We start from the raw sequence: 17050 nt of genomic DNA on the forward strand, positions 1-17050 counted from the left end.
GTCTAGTGTTAGCCAACATTTCAGATCAGCAAGGCGAGCCCTGCTGAAGCGGCATCCCTGCACCACTGAGATACCGGTAGACATCAGTGCGGAGACGGCTGATCAGAATTAGCTTGTATGCCGCCAAAGTACCAACTGCACCTAGATATGTCTCTCAGTCCACATGGATACCGGTGTACCCAGGGCGCTATTGCCAACATTCCGCTGCTGACGTCCAGCTGGTCACTGATTTCCTCGCTTCACAAACTTCATAGGGGGTGTGCCGTGGGCCCTGGAGACCTTGAAACCTAATGCAACACTCTCTGCGCACACCCGCCTGCGGCCTGCCTAGGACAGCATGATCTTCAGTGGAATATATCACTCACTTAGACCCTTGGGCATACCACCTCATCATTGGAAGCCACATTGGCCAATACTTTCGACTCATCTATCTGGCTACTTACACAGTACGTCTGCGCCTTCATCCTACCACCATTCAAGGCCCAACACAGTATGGAGAACACTACCGTGTTATTCAAGGGCGATTGCAGCCCGGTGAGACCTTTTCAAAGTCTGAGCCATTGAAGCCTGCCATTCCCAATGGCCGGATCACACGGCTACTATCCGTGGGCCACTTGGACTTGTCACAGAAGTTGTCCTCCAGCATCGGCGTGTCTTGTCACCGACACACCATCTTTCGTCCAACACTGCGCATTAACAGTGCACTTTGCCAAAGTCTCGACCGAGTCGGGCTTACGCCCATTTGATTCTCGCGTCTCGGTCGATGGTTCGATACTGACTATCCGTAGCTCACTACTCATAGCCCACGTTCTCTTTCATGTGTTCGCATACGGGCACGCTTCGTCCCTTTCACGGCCGCCTTTCAGTCGACGACTTAACGAAGGTTGGAAATCCTCGCCGTCGCGTTCTCGCTCATGCACCAATACGAAGCGGTGATCAAGATAAGGCAGGCTCACCATCCCAGCCACATTCTCGGGTTTGCTAGAATTATGGCTGTCAGCTTTGTGCTGTGCCCACCCGCGCCACAAGGACGCGTGGCTGATCGAAGCTCTCTCGATTTAAGACGACGACACGGATACGCTTCCTCGATACCAGAGGTCTCCCGATTTCTCGCGGAGGTCGGTGCCCTTCAGACAGCAGCCGTCTCTCCTTCCCTGCGCATCATATACCGGGACCAAGGACGTACGGATACTGAAGGCCAGCGATCCTACTCCTTGTCAGTCGGCGGAAGTCTGTCCGACCATATTTGGTTTCGTGCACCAGGTTACTTGAGGGCGTGGCTGGATAGACAAAAGCCAAATTTGCTTCCGCGAGATGATCAGCATGCAAGTTTCCTTATTCGCGCACGATTGACGAGCCTTGACCCCCGGTCCAATGCATTATCCATATGTACATCTGAATACCCGGTGCAGGGCCGTCTACCTACTACGTAGGTCTGTGAACCAGACAAGAAAGCACGCACGCACTCAACTCCGCTAGTATCTGGTCGATCTTGACTTTGAACGCTCAAGTCTACTGCCCCAACTTCACTGCCGACCTCAGCTATTCCAATACGCACTGCTTCGATCCTTTGAGTCTTATTAACCCAACATAAAGCGTACTGTACGGTTACGGGGCCAGGGGTATATCTGGCATAGCAGGCGACACCATGCGGAGTGCCTCTTCTTCTTCCATAAGTCACCAGGCTTTCTCGTCAATACGAAGACAGCCTTGGGTTGGAAGAAATCAGTGAAGATGGCGCAAAGCAATTCATGCTAGGTGACTACGACCCGCATGTTGCACAAAACGGGGCGTCAAGCTCCAGGTTACCACCAAGTATAGGATCCGCGACAAACCAATAACAGCCGCAAATCACTGACGTGTTTATTGCTAGCAACGAGACCTTTCGGACTTCCAAGGTTCTATGGGGACAATATCACCCTCGAGCTAAATAAAGCCCGGGTGACGCTCGGCCGTTTGTGCTCAAGGGGTGGTGTGCTAACTGTGTCCTGTTTAGCATTCTTTGATGAACAGAACCAGGCTGGCAGGGCAGAGCAACTGGGGCCTCGGTGAAACCGGGGCCTACCGACAAGAACACTTTAATGCGCAAAGCTGTCATGCCGGCTAGCCAGGCTTGAGAAGTCAGGGATCTCAGGGGTCGACTCTTGGTGGGTCAAGCTGTATACATACTAGTGGGCAGTCCGTCTTATGGTCTGCCAGAGATGAAAATGAAACAGGGCAGGGATAACAGGCTTCCCAAGGTCACTTCGAGGTTGTCGACTAAGAATCCGCCAACCCTCGAACCAGCCCTGGTAAGGTCGGTTCCACCAGATGATCTACTGTTCACGCGCGGGCCACCGGGAGAACCCCCTGAAGACTGATTGGGCGTCTTGCATGGATGGGGGAACTTGACAGAAAGCACCGACCATCGGGACCATACAACGGGGCGAGACAACGCCATCCACGGCCATCTACGGAGTACTTCTTTGAGCATTCTTCGGGTTCAGAATTCCAGATAGGTATTCACACTGCCCCAGGTGGTTCAGTTCGCGAAAGTACGAATGACTGTATTTACCTCTCAGCTACCCGGCGGAAGTACAGTACGGGCCATCAGCCCATAGAATACACACAGACTCAAGACTTCTCACTTGGACGACTCAGCAAGAATCCGGGTACGGTGTACGTGCGAAGGTGCCGTTTACCTTTACCACACCACGCGGCGGCAATTGCAGCTGCCCATGACGATTTACCTAGTCCGACCGAATGCGGGAACCAGCACATACACGCACACACAATTCTAGACATGGGTCATGATATGGCCATGGCTTGTCATCCAGCGAGCTAGGACCCCGGCCCTAGTCCCGGCCCCAGAGATTCCAACGTGCTGAAAGATGCCAGGGATTGGCTCGGAGATGATGAGTCCCTTGTCAGACAGATGAGGACAGCGTCAGTTGCCTAGCGTAGCCCAGCGGGCCTGGCTTCGAGATGGACAAAAGTATCCGGCCGGTGCCACTCTTTAACCAGTGCCATGGGCCCAGCACCCTTTGCGATTTTAGCGGCTGTCTGACCGGGTAATGGCAATCAAGGCGTTCTTCACTGTGGAGCGGCTGGGACTGGGGATGGTCTGGCTGCCGGACTCTCTCCGGTGTGTCTTCTGTTCTCTTGCAAAAGACTCGTCGTTCAGTACAATAATAACTGACCGGAGCTTCAGCATGCTGATACTTGAACAGAGGAAGCATGCGGACGGTCGGCATTGAAAACAACGGTATGCCACGCGAGCGAGGCTATGGGCATTGGGTACTCCGTATATCGATACATCGAAAGTAAGCCAAGCTCACGAGACTTGCGAGAGTAAAGCCATGAGCACCTGGCCTCAAAGCTGGACACTGACTGTTGACAGTCATTCTCGGCAAAGGAGGACCCATCCCAAGGCCAGCTGGATCTTACGATCTGGATCAAAGCAGCCAGACAGAAGATATGAGTGCTCAATAACTTTGCGATGCAGATCATGACTCGTCGTAGCACGAGAGGCGGTTCCTGTGAGCCGGGCGCAGAAAGTCACGATGAGATATGCTTGAAAAGTTGAAGCACTGGCTGCATCTATTTGTAGAGGTGGCACCACCTGTTTCGAGGTATCCAGTACCTGGGTCTAACCAGCAGATGTAGGGTTTTGAAGCAGAGGCGACACGTACCCGCTACTCGACATGACGGCAAACAACGGATAGTGTGCTTTTGGTCTCCTACGTGCGTGCCTATCCGCACGTAGGCAGAGACCTCGCCGATCTCAGCAAGTTAAATGCGGGCTAAGGAGGAGAGATGGCTTGGATGGGAAAAGGAGGGGTGTGGGCACGTAACGTCGATGAGGATGAGGCAGTGAAAGATTTTGGTTTTCTGCCCTTTTCAGTCTTCACCACCCCTTCCATACGCTAACAAGATCAGTCTCACCCTTACCGGTTGCCGCCGCCGCTAATTGAGCCAGCCATCACCGCCATGACTACCGCTGTCCAATGCTACCCTGACGATTCCTTTCTCCTTCGACTGGCTTGATGCCACCTCAACCCCGGTTCAAGCTCAACTTACCGATATTCGACACTTCACACCCCTTCTTCCCAGTGCCAGGCACGCCAACAGAGATTAAGACGCCATAGACGGACAGTCCCATTATTTACTAACCGTCCTTCGCCCCCACATCTTCGCTCATCCCCGCTTGCCCGCCGTGGTTTCTTTTCGTCCCACGAGACATGCAAGAATGGTCGACATGAGGCTGTTACGGATACAACTCACTAGCTGTGACCAACGCTCATATTTGCTGCCACTAGCTTTGCGACACAACCCGCGCCGCCGTGCTCTTCCGCTCGCTGCCATTGCTACAACCACCGAGCACAAGCGGGCGTCCTTCGATCGACGAAGCTTTTGGAAGCTATCATGATAAGTATGCACGTGGTATGTACTCGCTACCCAGTCATCAAGCCCTTGTCGCACAGCATTCGCAAGCAGTCGCGGCCAGGATGGCTGACTGATGATCCAGTGTGCCAGTACCTATCATTTTTGCGTTCCATCTGACTATACGGATACAGTAGCTTTACTTTTCTTCTTCCGCAAGGTATCCGCATGTCCCTGTTGGTCTCCTTGGTATTACCTACCACTCTGTGAGAAAGCCCGTCCTTGACCACATATCCGACGTCGATTACAGGGACGCCCCCTTCGGCCCCTCGGTCAGACAATCTGCCATGCAGTGCTTGCTTTCCTCTACCCTTGAGAATGGGAACAGTGGTGCGATGTTTCCCCCCTACACAGCACAACCAGCCCCTGAGAAAGGCGACATGCAGACTGTCTGCCCGGTCTTACAGATGCGGTCACAGAAGCTTTCGACTGCTCAGCTCCGTTAGGCCCAGCGGGCTTATTCCTGAAGCTGCAGAAGCCTGACTGTGCCAGCACGCCTGTCCCTGCTCCCAGTCTCTGGTACCGTGGTCTCAAAGTCGGCAAAAGCCCCTGCTACCGTTGGTCTGTGGGCGGAAATCGCTACATCATTCTGGACGATCCAAGGTTTTGCCACCAGGCACCGCCCACCGCCCGCTCAACTTCATCCCAAAGCTGTCAAACGAACGAACATCCAGACAAACCCGCTTCCTTCCGTCAGGGGCCACTGGTCTAAGCAATGCGGACTCACTCGCGAGTAACTTTACTACGACGCTTGACTGTAATCCGCCCTCGTCAGCGTACTTCTGCATTTCCCGAGATACTCGAAGTTTTGCTCGGCACCCCGATCCATGTATCAACGCCAACATTCCCAGAACGAAGCGCAAGTCGCAGCAGTCCGTCACCCTTGGGTGCTCGAGAACATTTTCGCCGTAGCCGAGGAGCAAAGATAAAGATAGGCGCAGGCCTAGCTTGATGATGATGATGGGATGGACCGAACCCGCCCGACGCACTTGAGTCTTCGGGCCTGCAAGAAGGGGAACGTCATGATTTGTTGACCGTGACGACCGCAAAGATTTGCAGCCCCGCTGTTGATATTGACTCTCATACGGCACCATTCGGCACCACAATGTCAGGGTCAACGACGAAGACTCGGGGCCATATGCGTTGTGCATCCGTACGAACCCGGCCATACTCTACTACGGATACTTCGACTTTCCCATCTCTTCTCGAGACCCGTGGTATGGAAACACGAGAAATAGAGGCGACTCCACTGACTACTTTCGAGGAACTTCAGGAAGAGCACAACAAACAAGGCTCTTGAATCGCCGCAGATCGACAAACAGGCCGTGGTCCCCACTTGCTGTATCAACAATCGCCTATCCATTCTCTCTCGTGAGAGGTCCAACGTCGTGGGAAGAGTTTTTTTTCGTCTTGTTCTCTGCCTCATTTCCAGGCTCTGGCTCCGCAACCGATTTCAGAAAAATGTGACAATTCTCTGTCCCCAGCCCTCCTCCCCTACAAGGTTACTTGGTCCATCTGTATGTATGTTCAGTCACCCACACGGTCTCGCTGTAGTAGATCCATACAAAGGGGACGAAATTCTCGCGACAAACTTCGCTGGCCGGCATGTGAGGACGTACACACAGAGGTACTGTAGCAACGGCCCAAATTACTTCTCCCCGTTTTTGCCTGCGCAGTATTAGTCTCCGATTAGGTCTGGGGGCCATGCGGCATGCCACTATCAGCTGCAGCAGGCCACATGCAGCCTTGTTCGCCGTCGCAGGCCCCGCGTGAGGTGCGCCATCTTCAAGCTGCATCGAAGCATCGGCGGCGCATGAATGCATGTTGGCCCGGCCTGTCACCCTTCCACTAACAACAACGAGCGGCGCCAACGCGTCCCGGCCTTTGCGGATGTCCAACTGCACTATTAGTGTACTGCCGAGTCCCCTCCCTCGTAACAGGTTGCCTCCTCGCTTGAGCCTTGCCCACCATGTACACCGCCTCTTGTTCCCCACAGAGCCATACTTGTTAGAGGGTCTGACAACCTTTCACTCTCGCACAGCTTCGGAACAGGCGCGACCGCCGACGGGTGCTCCATCGGTCCGCTGGCGGGCAAAATACGGCCTCTTGGCCTGGCTTACCTGACGATTGGCGGGCACTCGTCCCACCCGCCGAAGCATCCATCTACGGCACCGGGGGGGCACGGGGCTACGACCCGGAGTGCCCACGGCGACAGTTTCAACGCCTGACGGATGGCCCACCGTCAGCGCGACCTTTGCATATTCATACGAATGTCGTTTCCCAGTCCATCAAACCCCTCTCGCTGGACTTTGAGCGTGGCGAGTGCAACCGCGAAGCCCAACTTGTGCGTCACGTCCCAAGTGTCGGCCTGGCAGATCAGTCCGTACAGCATGCCCGCAACGAACGTGTCGCCCGCCCCTACTGAGCTGTTCCCCCCCAATCTTGTCAGTATCGCGCGCCAAGAAGAGGGTTGAGTGTTGAGTAGCGGTATGGCGAAGCTTACTCGACGACCTGCTTCACCGGCGTCTCGACTGGGCTTTTGACCAGCTGCCGGTCCTTGGGTGATATGCACCATGCTCCCTCGGCACCCCACGTAACCATGGCCAACGATCTGTCATTCTGCAGTCAGCAAGAAACGTGTTGCGTGACCGGTAGACACCTCTTGACCGAACTCACGTCCGCGGTAACGACAGCGACTCTTTCCTCAGGCAATCGTCAGCGGACGTATACCCGCAGGCCTATGCCAGTCCTGTCAGTATGCACCGCGCACTGCTGTGACTGGCGTACGCCGATATCCAAGAACGATCGTGACGCACCTCGGCCCAGCTCTTGGAGTAGAAAACCACGTCCGCCTCAGCAGCGAGCTCTCTCAACCCCGCCCTGCCCGGCCTTTCGACTTCGACGCTGACTGTCACCGCGTCGTCGCCCAGGGCCCGTCGAAGAGCCAGGATGCAACTCAGTGTCGTCTCCGGAACCCGTCCCTCAAAGTGCCACCACGTCCGGTCGCCTTTGCCGCGGAACGCCTCGACAACGTTGAGGAACTCGTCCGTCGTCATGTCGGGCAGGTCATTATGGTTTACAATTGTCCGGCTGCCGGTCGCCTCGCTGCGGAAAATGTAACTGCTCGCCGGCGCCTGGTGGCCTTTGCGGAACAGGCAGTGATCAAATGTGATCTCCGCGGCGTTGGCGGCGGCGACGGCGGTGGTACATGGCGCTGGCGGGAACGAGGCCATGATCTGCGCCGTTGCCTGAGATTGACGTTCCGGCAGGGGCGAGACGAGGTGCATCGTCAGGGGCTCGGTTTGTGAATGCGGGAGGTGCTCTGCGCGGAGGAGTTGCTGGAGGACTTCCATTGTGTTAGGGCAGTTGCCGCCCCTGCGTACGCGGATGCTCGTGGCTCGTAGCTTCAGGTCCTCTTCTGGGAAGTGAGGTATGCTTGAGAAGAAGAAGTGTGAGTAGGATGCCCCCGTCTTGGTCAGTGGGCGGGATGAGAGCCTTGCCTGAGGACTGTGTCGACGTAGCACGCCCCGATGAGGACGAGATGCTTCATGCTGTGATGTGACGTGAGTGTTTTTGTATTAAATGCCGGCTGTCGTAAGACGTTCTTCTGCGCATCGCATTCGCCTTCCAATTTGAATCACAATCACCTCCAAATTCAATCGCAAATGCGACCAGGTGTACAGTACGTGATTACGAGATGCCTTTCGATGACACTTGCATCACATGCCGCTGGCTGGGTGTACTTTTGGTCGATGAAGACGGTGTTGTCGACAGACGCTTGGCCAAAAAAACAGTGCGGCTGGTCGGCTTATCTTTTTACCGCCTACAATGTCGCGATAATGCAATATTACTGTTGCTCAACGCCCTTATGACTTGCAGCGACGATACCCCGACACTTTTTGACCATCCTTTACACTCCTCTCAACTGTGTGGATGTGGTTCTTGGGATTTAGGTCTTCCGGGGAGTTGCTCAAAGTGATGGATGAAGCCGTGGACTCTGGTGACGATGTCCGTCAAGGCGTATGTGTAGGGCGGGATCTTGTTCGGATGCTCGCTTCAACGACCTTTGCGTGTTGTGCGCTGGACTACATTGTTTCTGCCAGGTCTTGATTGTCTGATTTTCATCGTGTTTTATTGATGGGTCGTAGACGCATCCGCAGCGTTGGTCCGCTCTGTCAGGTTAGAGCCACGACAACGTATGCCATAACCGAAATCATCGCGCCTTTTACGCCTTTCAGCCATCGCAGACTTTGTTGCGCTGCCCCATTTGTTCCTCACTCGTGTGAGGGAGCCGCATGGTCTACTTCCTATTTAAAAGGGCGGCTTTCTACCAGGTTGGATCCCCCAGAGTGAAAGTCGGCTCTGCCCCAGCCCCTTCTGCCGTCTCCCCTATACGGCCAAATCATTCTGTCCGGAAGAGGTAGTCTATTTCCGTTGTCGTTTTTTCTAGGGGCATTGCTTATAGTCATGTATAAGTCGTTCGGTGGTAGATGAATTTCGTGTTCACTTGTAGGCGAGAGAACAGGTAATAGCGTCCAAATTAATACATCGAAAAGATTTCCAGTGTGTTGGCTGTCAGAGGTTGTTTTGACACCTTTCATTTTAACTGGATGCATGGTATTCAAGTTTGTTCAACCACGATGAGGCTTCTCCTCTTCTAAGATGATGGCCTGTCTATCTGCTAGACGTTCAACTTCGTTCAGACTTAGGAAGTCTAGATGATATAACAGCTCGCGATGAAAATATCAAACGATCATGCTTTAATACAAAGTAGAAGTCTGATATAAGAATCCAGATTATCGGCCAGCAACAAGTAATCTACGTCATACTAGCTTCAACCTCAAGGTGATATCAGTCTTGTTGATATCGAGGTCAAGATGTCTCCATGACACCAAACGTTGCGAATTCGTTTGCCTGGCTCAGTTAACCATCATTACGTATTTACCCGTCGGCCATATTGAGAACTCTATAAGTCTATCTTCTTAGTCTAAGTGGCGTTAATCCTAGGTGATTGCGTTATAATATAATGATAGACACGCAGATTAGATTGATGGTTTGAAATTGTCAGTGAAGTTTCCGGGACACGTCAAATTCGGCCTCGAGCTACCCAACTAGGCGTCCCCTTGAGAGGGAACAGCACGCGACGGCAGGACCTAAGCCACAAGATAATACGATACCCAGTGAGTCATTTCAGAGATCTAATAAAGGACAACTGTATGATAGAGAGCTCGCTTCTATCCCTGCTCTGAATGTTGCTCTTACTCGGTAGGGCTTGTAGCCGCCAACCTACCCTTGCATCGAGTTTACAACCTAGCCTCTGCAACTTCGATGCAATACCCCACATCGTACTTCGCTGAGTCGACAAATCTTACGGGTAATATTCGCAGAGGGAGGAACACAAGGGCGCCTTTTGTCTGGGAAGGGCTGAGTTGTGGGGGTTCCCTGGACCACCGGCCTTCTTGCTTCATGGAAGGCTGCGGCTACTACGTATTTTGAAATCTTGGTCCCCTGAAAATTTTGAGATATTGTCGTGGAACGAGAATCTTTTAACCACCTTGAAGTTGCTTCAGCGTAATATGAGCTCGCTGGCCAAAGTGTATCCCCGTACTTTTTTGCCCCTGCAGGTATGAGCGCACTATTGCCTCTCTTCCCTCTCTTAGGAGTCAGCTGAGGTAGTTAGAAAAATGACTCAGATCAAAGCTTCCGGTCTGCCAATAGACGCATGTTGGTAACAGTTATCTATATCTGATAGAACGTTGTATCCCCGGTATACTTGACGTGAGCTTTGAATTCCCCCTACAGACAGCTAGGCTGTTTTCATCATCTTGGCGATAACTCCTCACTTGAACAGCAATGATGGAAGGAAGAAGGCAGCTTTTCGGTAGAAGAAGACAAGACGAGGGTGAGGGCGACGGAGGCAACAGAAAGGCGAACGTTCTGGATATTCTGAACAGGATCTACAATTGAGGCACTCAACGCTTTCCCCCTAAAGAGAACTGACCAAGGTCAATCTTTGAGGGACCGACAGCGGGAAAGAGGTCATGACATTACCGAGTGTAAGCAATCTTTGGAATATTCCCACCGACGGTGACGCGGAAGGATAGGATACTACTTCAAGTAGATGAAACGATTAAAGAGTTGACCCAGGCCTTTAAACCACTATGAGTTTAATACTTGACCATGTTCCTTGGCGATGATGATTCGCAAGAGTTGAGCGGATTGCACACTGCCAGCATGTGGATGTCACATTTCTCGCTAGCGGAGGGCGAGAATTGGTTCACCCCTAGTCTAGGTATCTCTACGTGGTTCATTTGACCTAAAAGCAAAGAGAGTAATATGTATTATAATTTTATATAAATGGCCGAAATTCTTGACCAAAAAGGTATCATATCTCCAATCTCGTCGATGCCGAATGCATCGGCAGAACTATATGCGCCGGGTCTAGTGTCCAAACCCATCCGCATCATCACACCGCTCTCACTTCTTATATACTGACAAACGGTTGCCATTACCGCAGTACTCTGTGCTGGAACCCGTGCACAACATACTGCAATCGCTCAACGGGGCATCGAGTGACGTCGTCGGCAGGGTATTACCGCAGTAGCACTCGCCGCCGTACTCCGTGCCAAAGTAGCTATACCCATCGCAGAACGCCGCGCACGCCTCGTTGGTCATCTTGTCGCTGCTGGCCGTAGCCTTGGCATCCAGAGCGCGTCCGCCCTGCGCGGGTTCGGTGCGGCAGCCGAGGAAAGCGTAGGCGCCGGCCGTGGCGGGTTGGCTGGGACCCGTCACCTGCTTGTCGGACTGGTAGAGCGTCAGGCGGTTGCCGCCGCCGCAGTACTCGTACTTGTTGCCGCTGCAGGTCATACTGCAGTCCGCCAAGGGCGCGGCGGCGCTGGTGGAGGCGAGGGAGTTGCCGCAGTAGCATTCGCTGCTGTATTCCGTGCCAAAGTACTTGTAGTCTGAGCAGTACGAGGCGCAGTACTCGAGCGTCATGTTGTCGCCAGAGGCGTAATTCTTCTGGCTCAGGGCGCGGACGCCGTTGCCTTCCGTCCAGCAGCCTACCAGGGTGTAGGGCGAGATGGTAGGCTTGTGAGCCAGCGTCGGGGAGGCGGTTGTGGAGGTTGAGATGGTGGTGGAGGCAGAGGGCGAGGCTGTCGATGAAGTGACGGTGCTGCTGGAGGACAATACGATACTTGATGACGTGCTCGAGGAGGACGTGACACTGCTCGAGGATGCGACGCTGCTGGTAGAACTGGAACTACTGGAAGACACGACACTGCTCGAACTTGAAGAAGACACCTGCGACGAGGTCGAAGAGCTGCTGGCAGTAGCAGAGGCAGATGTCAGGGAAGAAGACGTTGACCCGCTCGCCACCAAGACACTGACAGAGCTTGTGAAAGAAGAGCTGCTCGAGGTCGTAGTAGCCGCCGTCGACGCCAAAGTAGACGAGGCACTGCCTGCTTTGTACAGCTCCAAACGGTTGCCGTCGCCGCAGTACTGGTACGAGTTACCGGCACACTTCATGTTACACTCGCTCAAGGGCGCAGTCTTGCTGGTTGCTGCTAAACTGTCACCGCAATAGCCTACTGCGTGTTAGTTCTCATTCATGCCCTAAGATACACTCAACACTTACACTCGCGTCCATACTCAGTGCCGAAGAATGTGTAGTCGGAGCAGAAAGTAGCGCACTTGTCGAGAGTCATGTCGTCCGCAGCAGTCTGAGCAGCAGTAAGGGCGCGACCGCCGTCGGCCTCTGTCTGACAGCCAATGAGAGAATACTTGCCGACGGTGCTGATGTGTGCGAGGGTAGCCGTGGGAGCGGCCGTGGAGCTGCTGGTGCGGGTGGCGGTGGTTGAGTACAGCTCAATGCGATTGCCGGCTCCGCAGTATTGTGTTGAATCACCAGAGCATGGCATATTGCAGTCGGCCAAGGGCGCAGAACTGCTGGACGTAGCCAGAGAGTTGCCGCAGTAGCATTCACGTCCGTACTCGGTTCCCCAGTAGTCGAATCCCGTGCAGTTTGCCATGCAGCTGTCGAGGGTCATGCCGTCATAAGCGAAAGCGGCACCGGTGAGAGCTCGGCCACCAGAAGCCTCGGTCCAGCAGGAGACGAGCTTGTAGCCACCCATAGTCTGTCGGTGGGAAATTGTAGCAGTCGGAGCTGCGCTGGACGTGGAAGACGACACTGTGACGCTGCCGCATGTCGGAGACCCTCCCGTCCAGCTCGAACATGTCCCACCGATAGGGTCAGCCTTCTTGAAGGGGTCAATCATGGCGGACGCGCCCTCTCCGCTGATGAAGTCAAAAGTCGACTCGAAACTGACGCCACCGGGAATGTTCGTTGTGACACTGTAGAACGTGTAGCTGCCTACACAGTCGCCCTTGACCATATCGACGGTCATCTTACCCAGCAGCGGCACCACGCTGCTTGTCCGCGCTGTCTTGTAAGAGATTTCTGCCTTGACCGGGAGAGACGTGCGGTCGTTGCGGACTGCGGCGACGAGTGTAACATCGCCAGAGTTCTGCGTCAGGCAGCTCTGGGACGTCTGGAGAAAGATGCCATCCTGGATGGGGTACCCGTTGCCATTGTTGTTGAATAATGTGCTTGAGCCGTCACTCTTGTTGATCGTCACAGTAAAGGACGAGATGCCCGTGCTGACGGGAATATCTTGCCTGATGGGATACCAGGAGAAGCTGTCTTCCAAGCCCTTTGAGATACCCGAGATGGTAATCGTAAAGACACAGGAGCCAGTCCCGCAGGTAGACCCACCACTTCGATTCTTATAGTTGATCGTTAGACTCGAGATGCCTGTGATAGCGGTAGTTCGGACGCGAATATATCCTGTCAGAGTCATGACGGTGGGTGAAGTGAGCGACAGCTGAAGCTGGGACGGTTTGACAGTGTAGGGTGCGATGGCATCGCCAAGAGTAACACCAGATGGTACGGTGTTGATCATCTTCTCGAAGACGGTCTTACAGGTAGACTTGAAGACTGCGAGGTCGGTCATGGCCTTCACAGTGGCGTTCTTGTCGGAGCTGAAGACGGTGAAGTCGGAATTACTGGCTCGAGCCGTACCCATCTTGATGACGAGTGGGTTCCGCGTGGTGCCGTCGAGGTATTCGGTCACAATTCTGTTGTCAAAGACACCGTTTGAGCTATCCATGGGCGCGGAGCCGTTCGCATTTGTGCCGTCTGGAACGATAGTTGGATTCTCGGTCGTGTGGACGCCGCCAATTGTATGGCCGCAGGCTGTGACTTGAATCATCTCCTGTGGAGTGAATCCCATGCGATTGAATTTTGAGTTGAAAACTTGGATTACTTCGTTGGGCTGCGGTACACCGGCGGCTCCTTTCACGGTTGCGTCGATGCGGCCGGATCGGATTGCAACTGAGGGACCGCCGCACGATAGGACGGAAGTGTAGACTCCTAGAGCGATGAGATCCGACATGCTGCTTTTGCGGGTCAGGTAATGTCCCATGAAGGTCAGAGTTGTCGAGAAGGCAGGTCCGGTATTCTCGCCGGTGCTCGACAGCTCATACTGTATTGATGCGTCCAACCCGCCAACTCCTGCCCCCGCGTTGGCCGGTGCCATATCGTGAAAAGCGGTTCGCAGCCATTCTGCAGCAGTCTGGCGGCCGGTGCCCGTTGCCTCCTTGGCGCAGGGGAAGACGTTGTCGGCAAAGTGTCTTGATCCGAAGTTGAATGACTGGTACATGATCTCTTCCAACTCGTCAATATCCGAGGGCCAGGTCGGATCAGCCTGGGCCTGTGAGGCCAAGCCAAGCAGGCTCAATAGTATTGAGGAGTTCACCTTCATGGTGGTATGCTACCTCGACTACGAGGAAACCGAATTACAAAGTGTAGTGCAAGTGAGTGACTTGGTCGTCCGTAATAGTGACGGCTTGACCTTTGAATTAGGGCACTATAAAGGCATAGATAGAACAAAGAAAGTGTAAAGGATGTAGAAGAAGAAGGCGAAGCGAGGGAGGTGAGAGGAAACAGAGTTGAGATAATGGCCCATGGCCGTTAGATATGAGAGACATGGTTTGAAACGACACCAGAACCGCGAAGGAATAGACAAAGAGATGCGGCAACGACTTTTTGCCAACATACACGAGCCGGCCGTCGGAACCGTGGCGACCTGACCGCAGGAGACGGATGATCTAGGCACTCTGGGCAGGCCTAGGCTGTTGTGGGGGGCTCTATCGCCAGCAAGGGCAGTAGTCTCCGTGTATGCTTGGTATACGGAGTAGCGCCAAAAGAGAATGGCGGCACAGCTTGATATTGCCCTGGTTTGTGACCTGTGGGAAGAGTGAGTGAAGCCTGGGTGGAAGGGAGGTAAGTCCCCTGCTAGTGAAAGTCCCTTGAAGTGAGGGTGAGAGTGAGAGTGAGGGTGAGATTGATGGTAAGGGTGAGAAATTGAGAGTGAGTTCTTCGTATTTTTGGCAGAAATTGCCAAGGGTGCTGGGACCCCTCTTTCCCTTTTCGATTTAGTGCCAACCTCGCATTGGATGGATCAAGATAAATCGGACAACACGGCCGTCGTGATTGGCCGCGGGCATTTTGTGGCTGCTGTCGGTGCCAGCCGCAAAACCAGGGGTGCTGGGGTGACGATCCCCTGCCCCTGAGCACGGCTTACTTTACTTAACCTTAATCGGTTGGTCCAACTCTTCGAGATGCCCTCCAAAGGGTTTTCTGGAGAGGGAAATGGCCCAATGGTGCGTCGAGCAGTAAATTGCATCCCGACATTTTGGGTGGTGGTCTTGGCCTGGTGATGTTTGGGAGGTGGGAAAGCCCCCTTCTCGGCATTGCCTCAGCAGGCCGAGTCAGCCAGGCAAAGCACTCTTGCACTTCGAGGCCGGCGAGCCGCGAGCCTGACTTCTCCTCCGGTTCGTATGTTTGGTGTGGCATCCTTGCCCCTGCCCTGCGTTGCCGATGCCAAACTATTGATGCCATGTCAACCATGGCGCTCCAGCTGATGCTGCAGAACGCATGCATCTCTTGTCTATATTGCAGCTTGCGTAATGCTCCCGACCTCACGCGCAGGATCTTTATCAATCCGGGGATTCGATGATAGCGGAGAGGGGTTCATGCGGAAGAACAAATCAGGACACGGACAGTTTGGCTGACGATACCTCGCAGATTCGGCTCCGACGGCAAATTAGTTGTGTCTATCCGTACCAATGTTTACTGTTTTGGACGTTGACAGCACATGAGAAGTAGGCAGCCATTAGTACAGGGACTGAGCATGAGGAACCTTTTGAAAGGGGACCACAAACCCGCAATTTCTGGACACGCGCCAGATATCTTCGAGTCAGGGAGACCGATTTCTGCTCGCCTGTCCCGTCAATACTGGAACCCATCTCCCGCTGTCATCCCATCACAAAAGTTGCCAAGACGCTCTTGCCATGTTGAAGTCTGCCCAGCTTGGTTTCTCCACTTGGGCTGGGAGCGGGCTTTGCAAGGACAAGTACTTGAAGACTCCTCCAGATTGCGAGGGCTGAGAAGTTGTCATGGCGGCCAATTGTGGCTGCTGTTAGTGGAAACGTACTATCGTTTTTCGCCGCAATGTGGGAAGGGGCAAATAAACTGTCAAGCTAGCCCTTCCCCACGACCCGAGCACCATATTACCTCCTGGATAGCGCGCGGTTTGCCCACCTGCTCGGCGTCGTGATTCGGTTCGTGGTTCCCTGATGACAAGATGGGACAAAGAATGTCATCCCCACACCGCAACTTTACCCACTGACTGCTCGGCCAAGGGTAGCAAGGCTGAACAAAGCCAAACACGCCAGGCCAGGCGAGACAACAATCTATTATAGGCTTCACAAAGAAAATCCAACGGCGAAGAATAGCTGCCAAGTCGCACCGCGCTAGAACACGAGCTCGATTCGAAGAGACCTCTTTCCGATGTTCCACCTTGTGCGCCCGCCAATACGGAATATGGCTCAACATCGTGTTGAGGAGCACCATCCGGCGGGGGCTGGTTCGCTGATGCCTCCGATAGGTTCTGCAAAGGTGGTTGGCGGTCAAGGAATGTCGGAATGCGCCGAACAACCAACATCGCCGAGGGAATCCACGGCACAAAAGTCCCAGACAGGCACTGTTGATAATGGAAGGTAGAGGGACCTAATGCAACTGACCGGCCCCACACCGGGGCACCGGTACGGAACACCATGTGCCGGGGCCTCGGTGCCAGCAAGGAAAGCGGGGCCGTTGCCGTCCGTCAAACCCCTCGCCCATTCACTCAACGCCGGTATGCTACGGCCAAACGCTTTCCGAAGCCATAGCAGGGCTGGAATTCGCCGAGGGCAACAGCAAAGTCATCGACAGTCTTTGACCAGCCACCCGCAGCTCTCTGAACGCCCCATCGGAAGCCTACCTGGAAGGCGCACGATCCGAAGCGCCCAAAGCCGGAAGGCATTCAATTCCGCAAGACATTACACAAACACAAACGGCGTCTCGTCTCGGGATTTTACGGTTTCTTTGCAACCCAAGATTGTTTCCCAGCTACACTCCAGGTTGACAACTGTGGTGTTTTGTCTAGATGCGAGGAACGTCACTGTCGAGTGAAAGCCCTGGGCTAGTTCTCGGACGAACCCTTCTTGCCCAAAAGGAAGTCGTGTA

At 54.0% G+C, this 17050-nt stretch overlaps 2 protein-coding genes across 2 annotated transcripts; both read right to left on the reverse strand.

The window, feature by feature from the left end:
• Positions 1-4618: 4618 nt before the first annotated feature.
• HER10_EVM0002374 (uncharacterized protein) lies at positions 4619-8174 on the reverse strand. The gene is made up of 5 exons (XM_035472089.1): positions 7923-8174; positions 7239-7857; positions 7099-7160; positions 6926-7033; positions 4619-6848 (listed from the first exon to the last, which is right to left on the reverse strand). Exons 1-5 carry the CDS (start codon positions 7970-7972, stop codon positions 6665-6667), a joined length of 1023 nt encoding a protein of 340 aa, XP_035332275.1. The 5' UTR covers positions 7973-8174; the 3' UTR covers positions 4619-6664.
• Positions 8175-10784: 2610 nt separating this feature from the next.
• HER10_EVM0003492 (WSC domain-containing protein) lies at positions 10785-14741 on the reverse strand. The gene is made up of 2 exons (XM_035473167.1): positions 12059-14741; positions 10785-12008 (listed from the first exon to the last, which is right to left on the reverse strand). Exons 1-2 carry the CDS (start codon positions 14241-14243, stop codon positions 10900-10902), a joined length of 3294 nt encoding a protein of 1097 aa, XP_035332394.1. The 5' UTR covers positions 14244-14741; the 3' UTR covers positions 10785-10899.
• Between the last annotated feature and the right edge of the window lie 2309 nt (positions 14742-17050).

This window comes from Colletotrichum scovillei (assembly GCF_011075155.1).
Source record: "Colletotrichum scovillei strain TJNH1 chromosome Unknown Contig00006, whole genome shotgun sequence".
Classification (NCBI taxonomy): domain Eukaryota; kingdom Fungi; phylum Ascomycota; class Sordariomycetes; order Glomerellales; family Glomerellaceae; genus Colletotrichum; species Colletotrichum scovillei.

Coding starts and splice junctions, on each gene's coding strand:
- HER10_EVM0002374 (XM_035472089.1), bottom strand. CDS start 7,972: ATGAAGCATCTCGTCCTCATCGGGGCGTGCTACGTCGACACAGTCCTC. Junction 7,161..7,238: donor ACTCCAAGAGCTGGGCCGAG/GTGCGTCACGAT, acceptor GGACTGGCATAG/GCCTGCGGGTATACGTCCGC. Junction 6,849..6,925: donor CCGGTGAAGCAGGTCGTCGA/GTAAGCTTCGCC, acceptor GGGGGGGAACAG/CTCAGTAGGGGCGGGCGACA.
- HER10_EVM0003492 (XM_035473167.1), bottom strand. CDS start 14,243: ATGAAGGTGAACTCCTCAATACTATTGAGCCTGCTTGGCTTGGCCTCA. Junction 12,009..12,058: donor CACTGAGTATGGACGCGAGT/GTAAGTGTTGAG, acceptor AACACGCAGTAG/GCTATTGCGGTGACAGTTTA.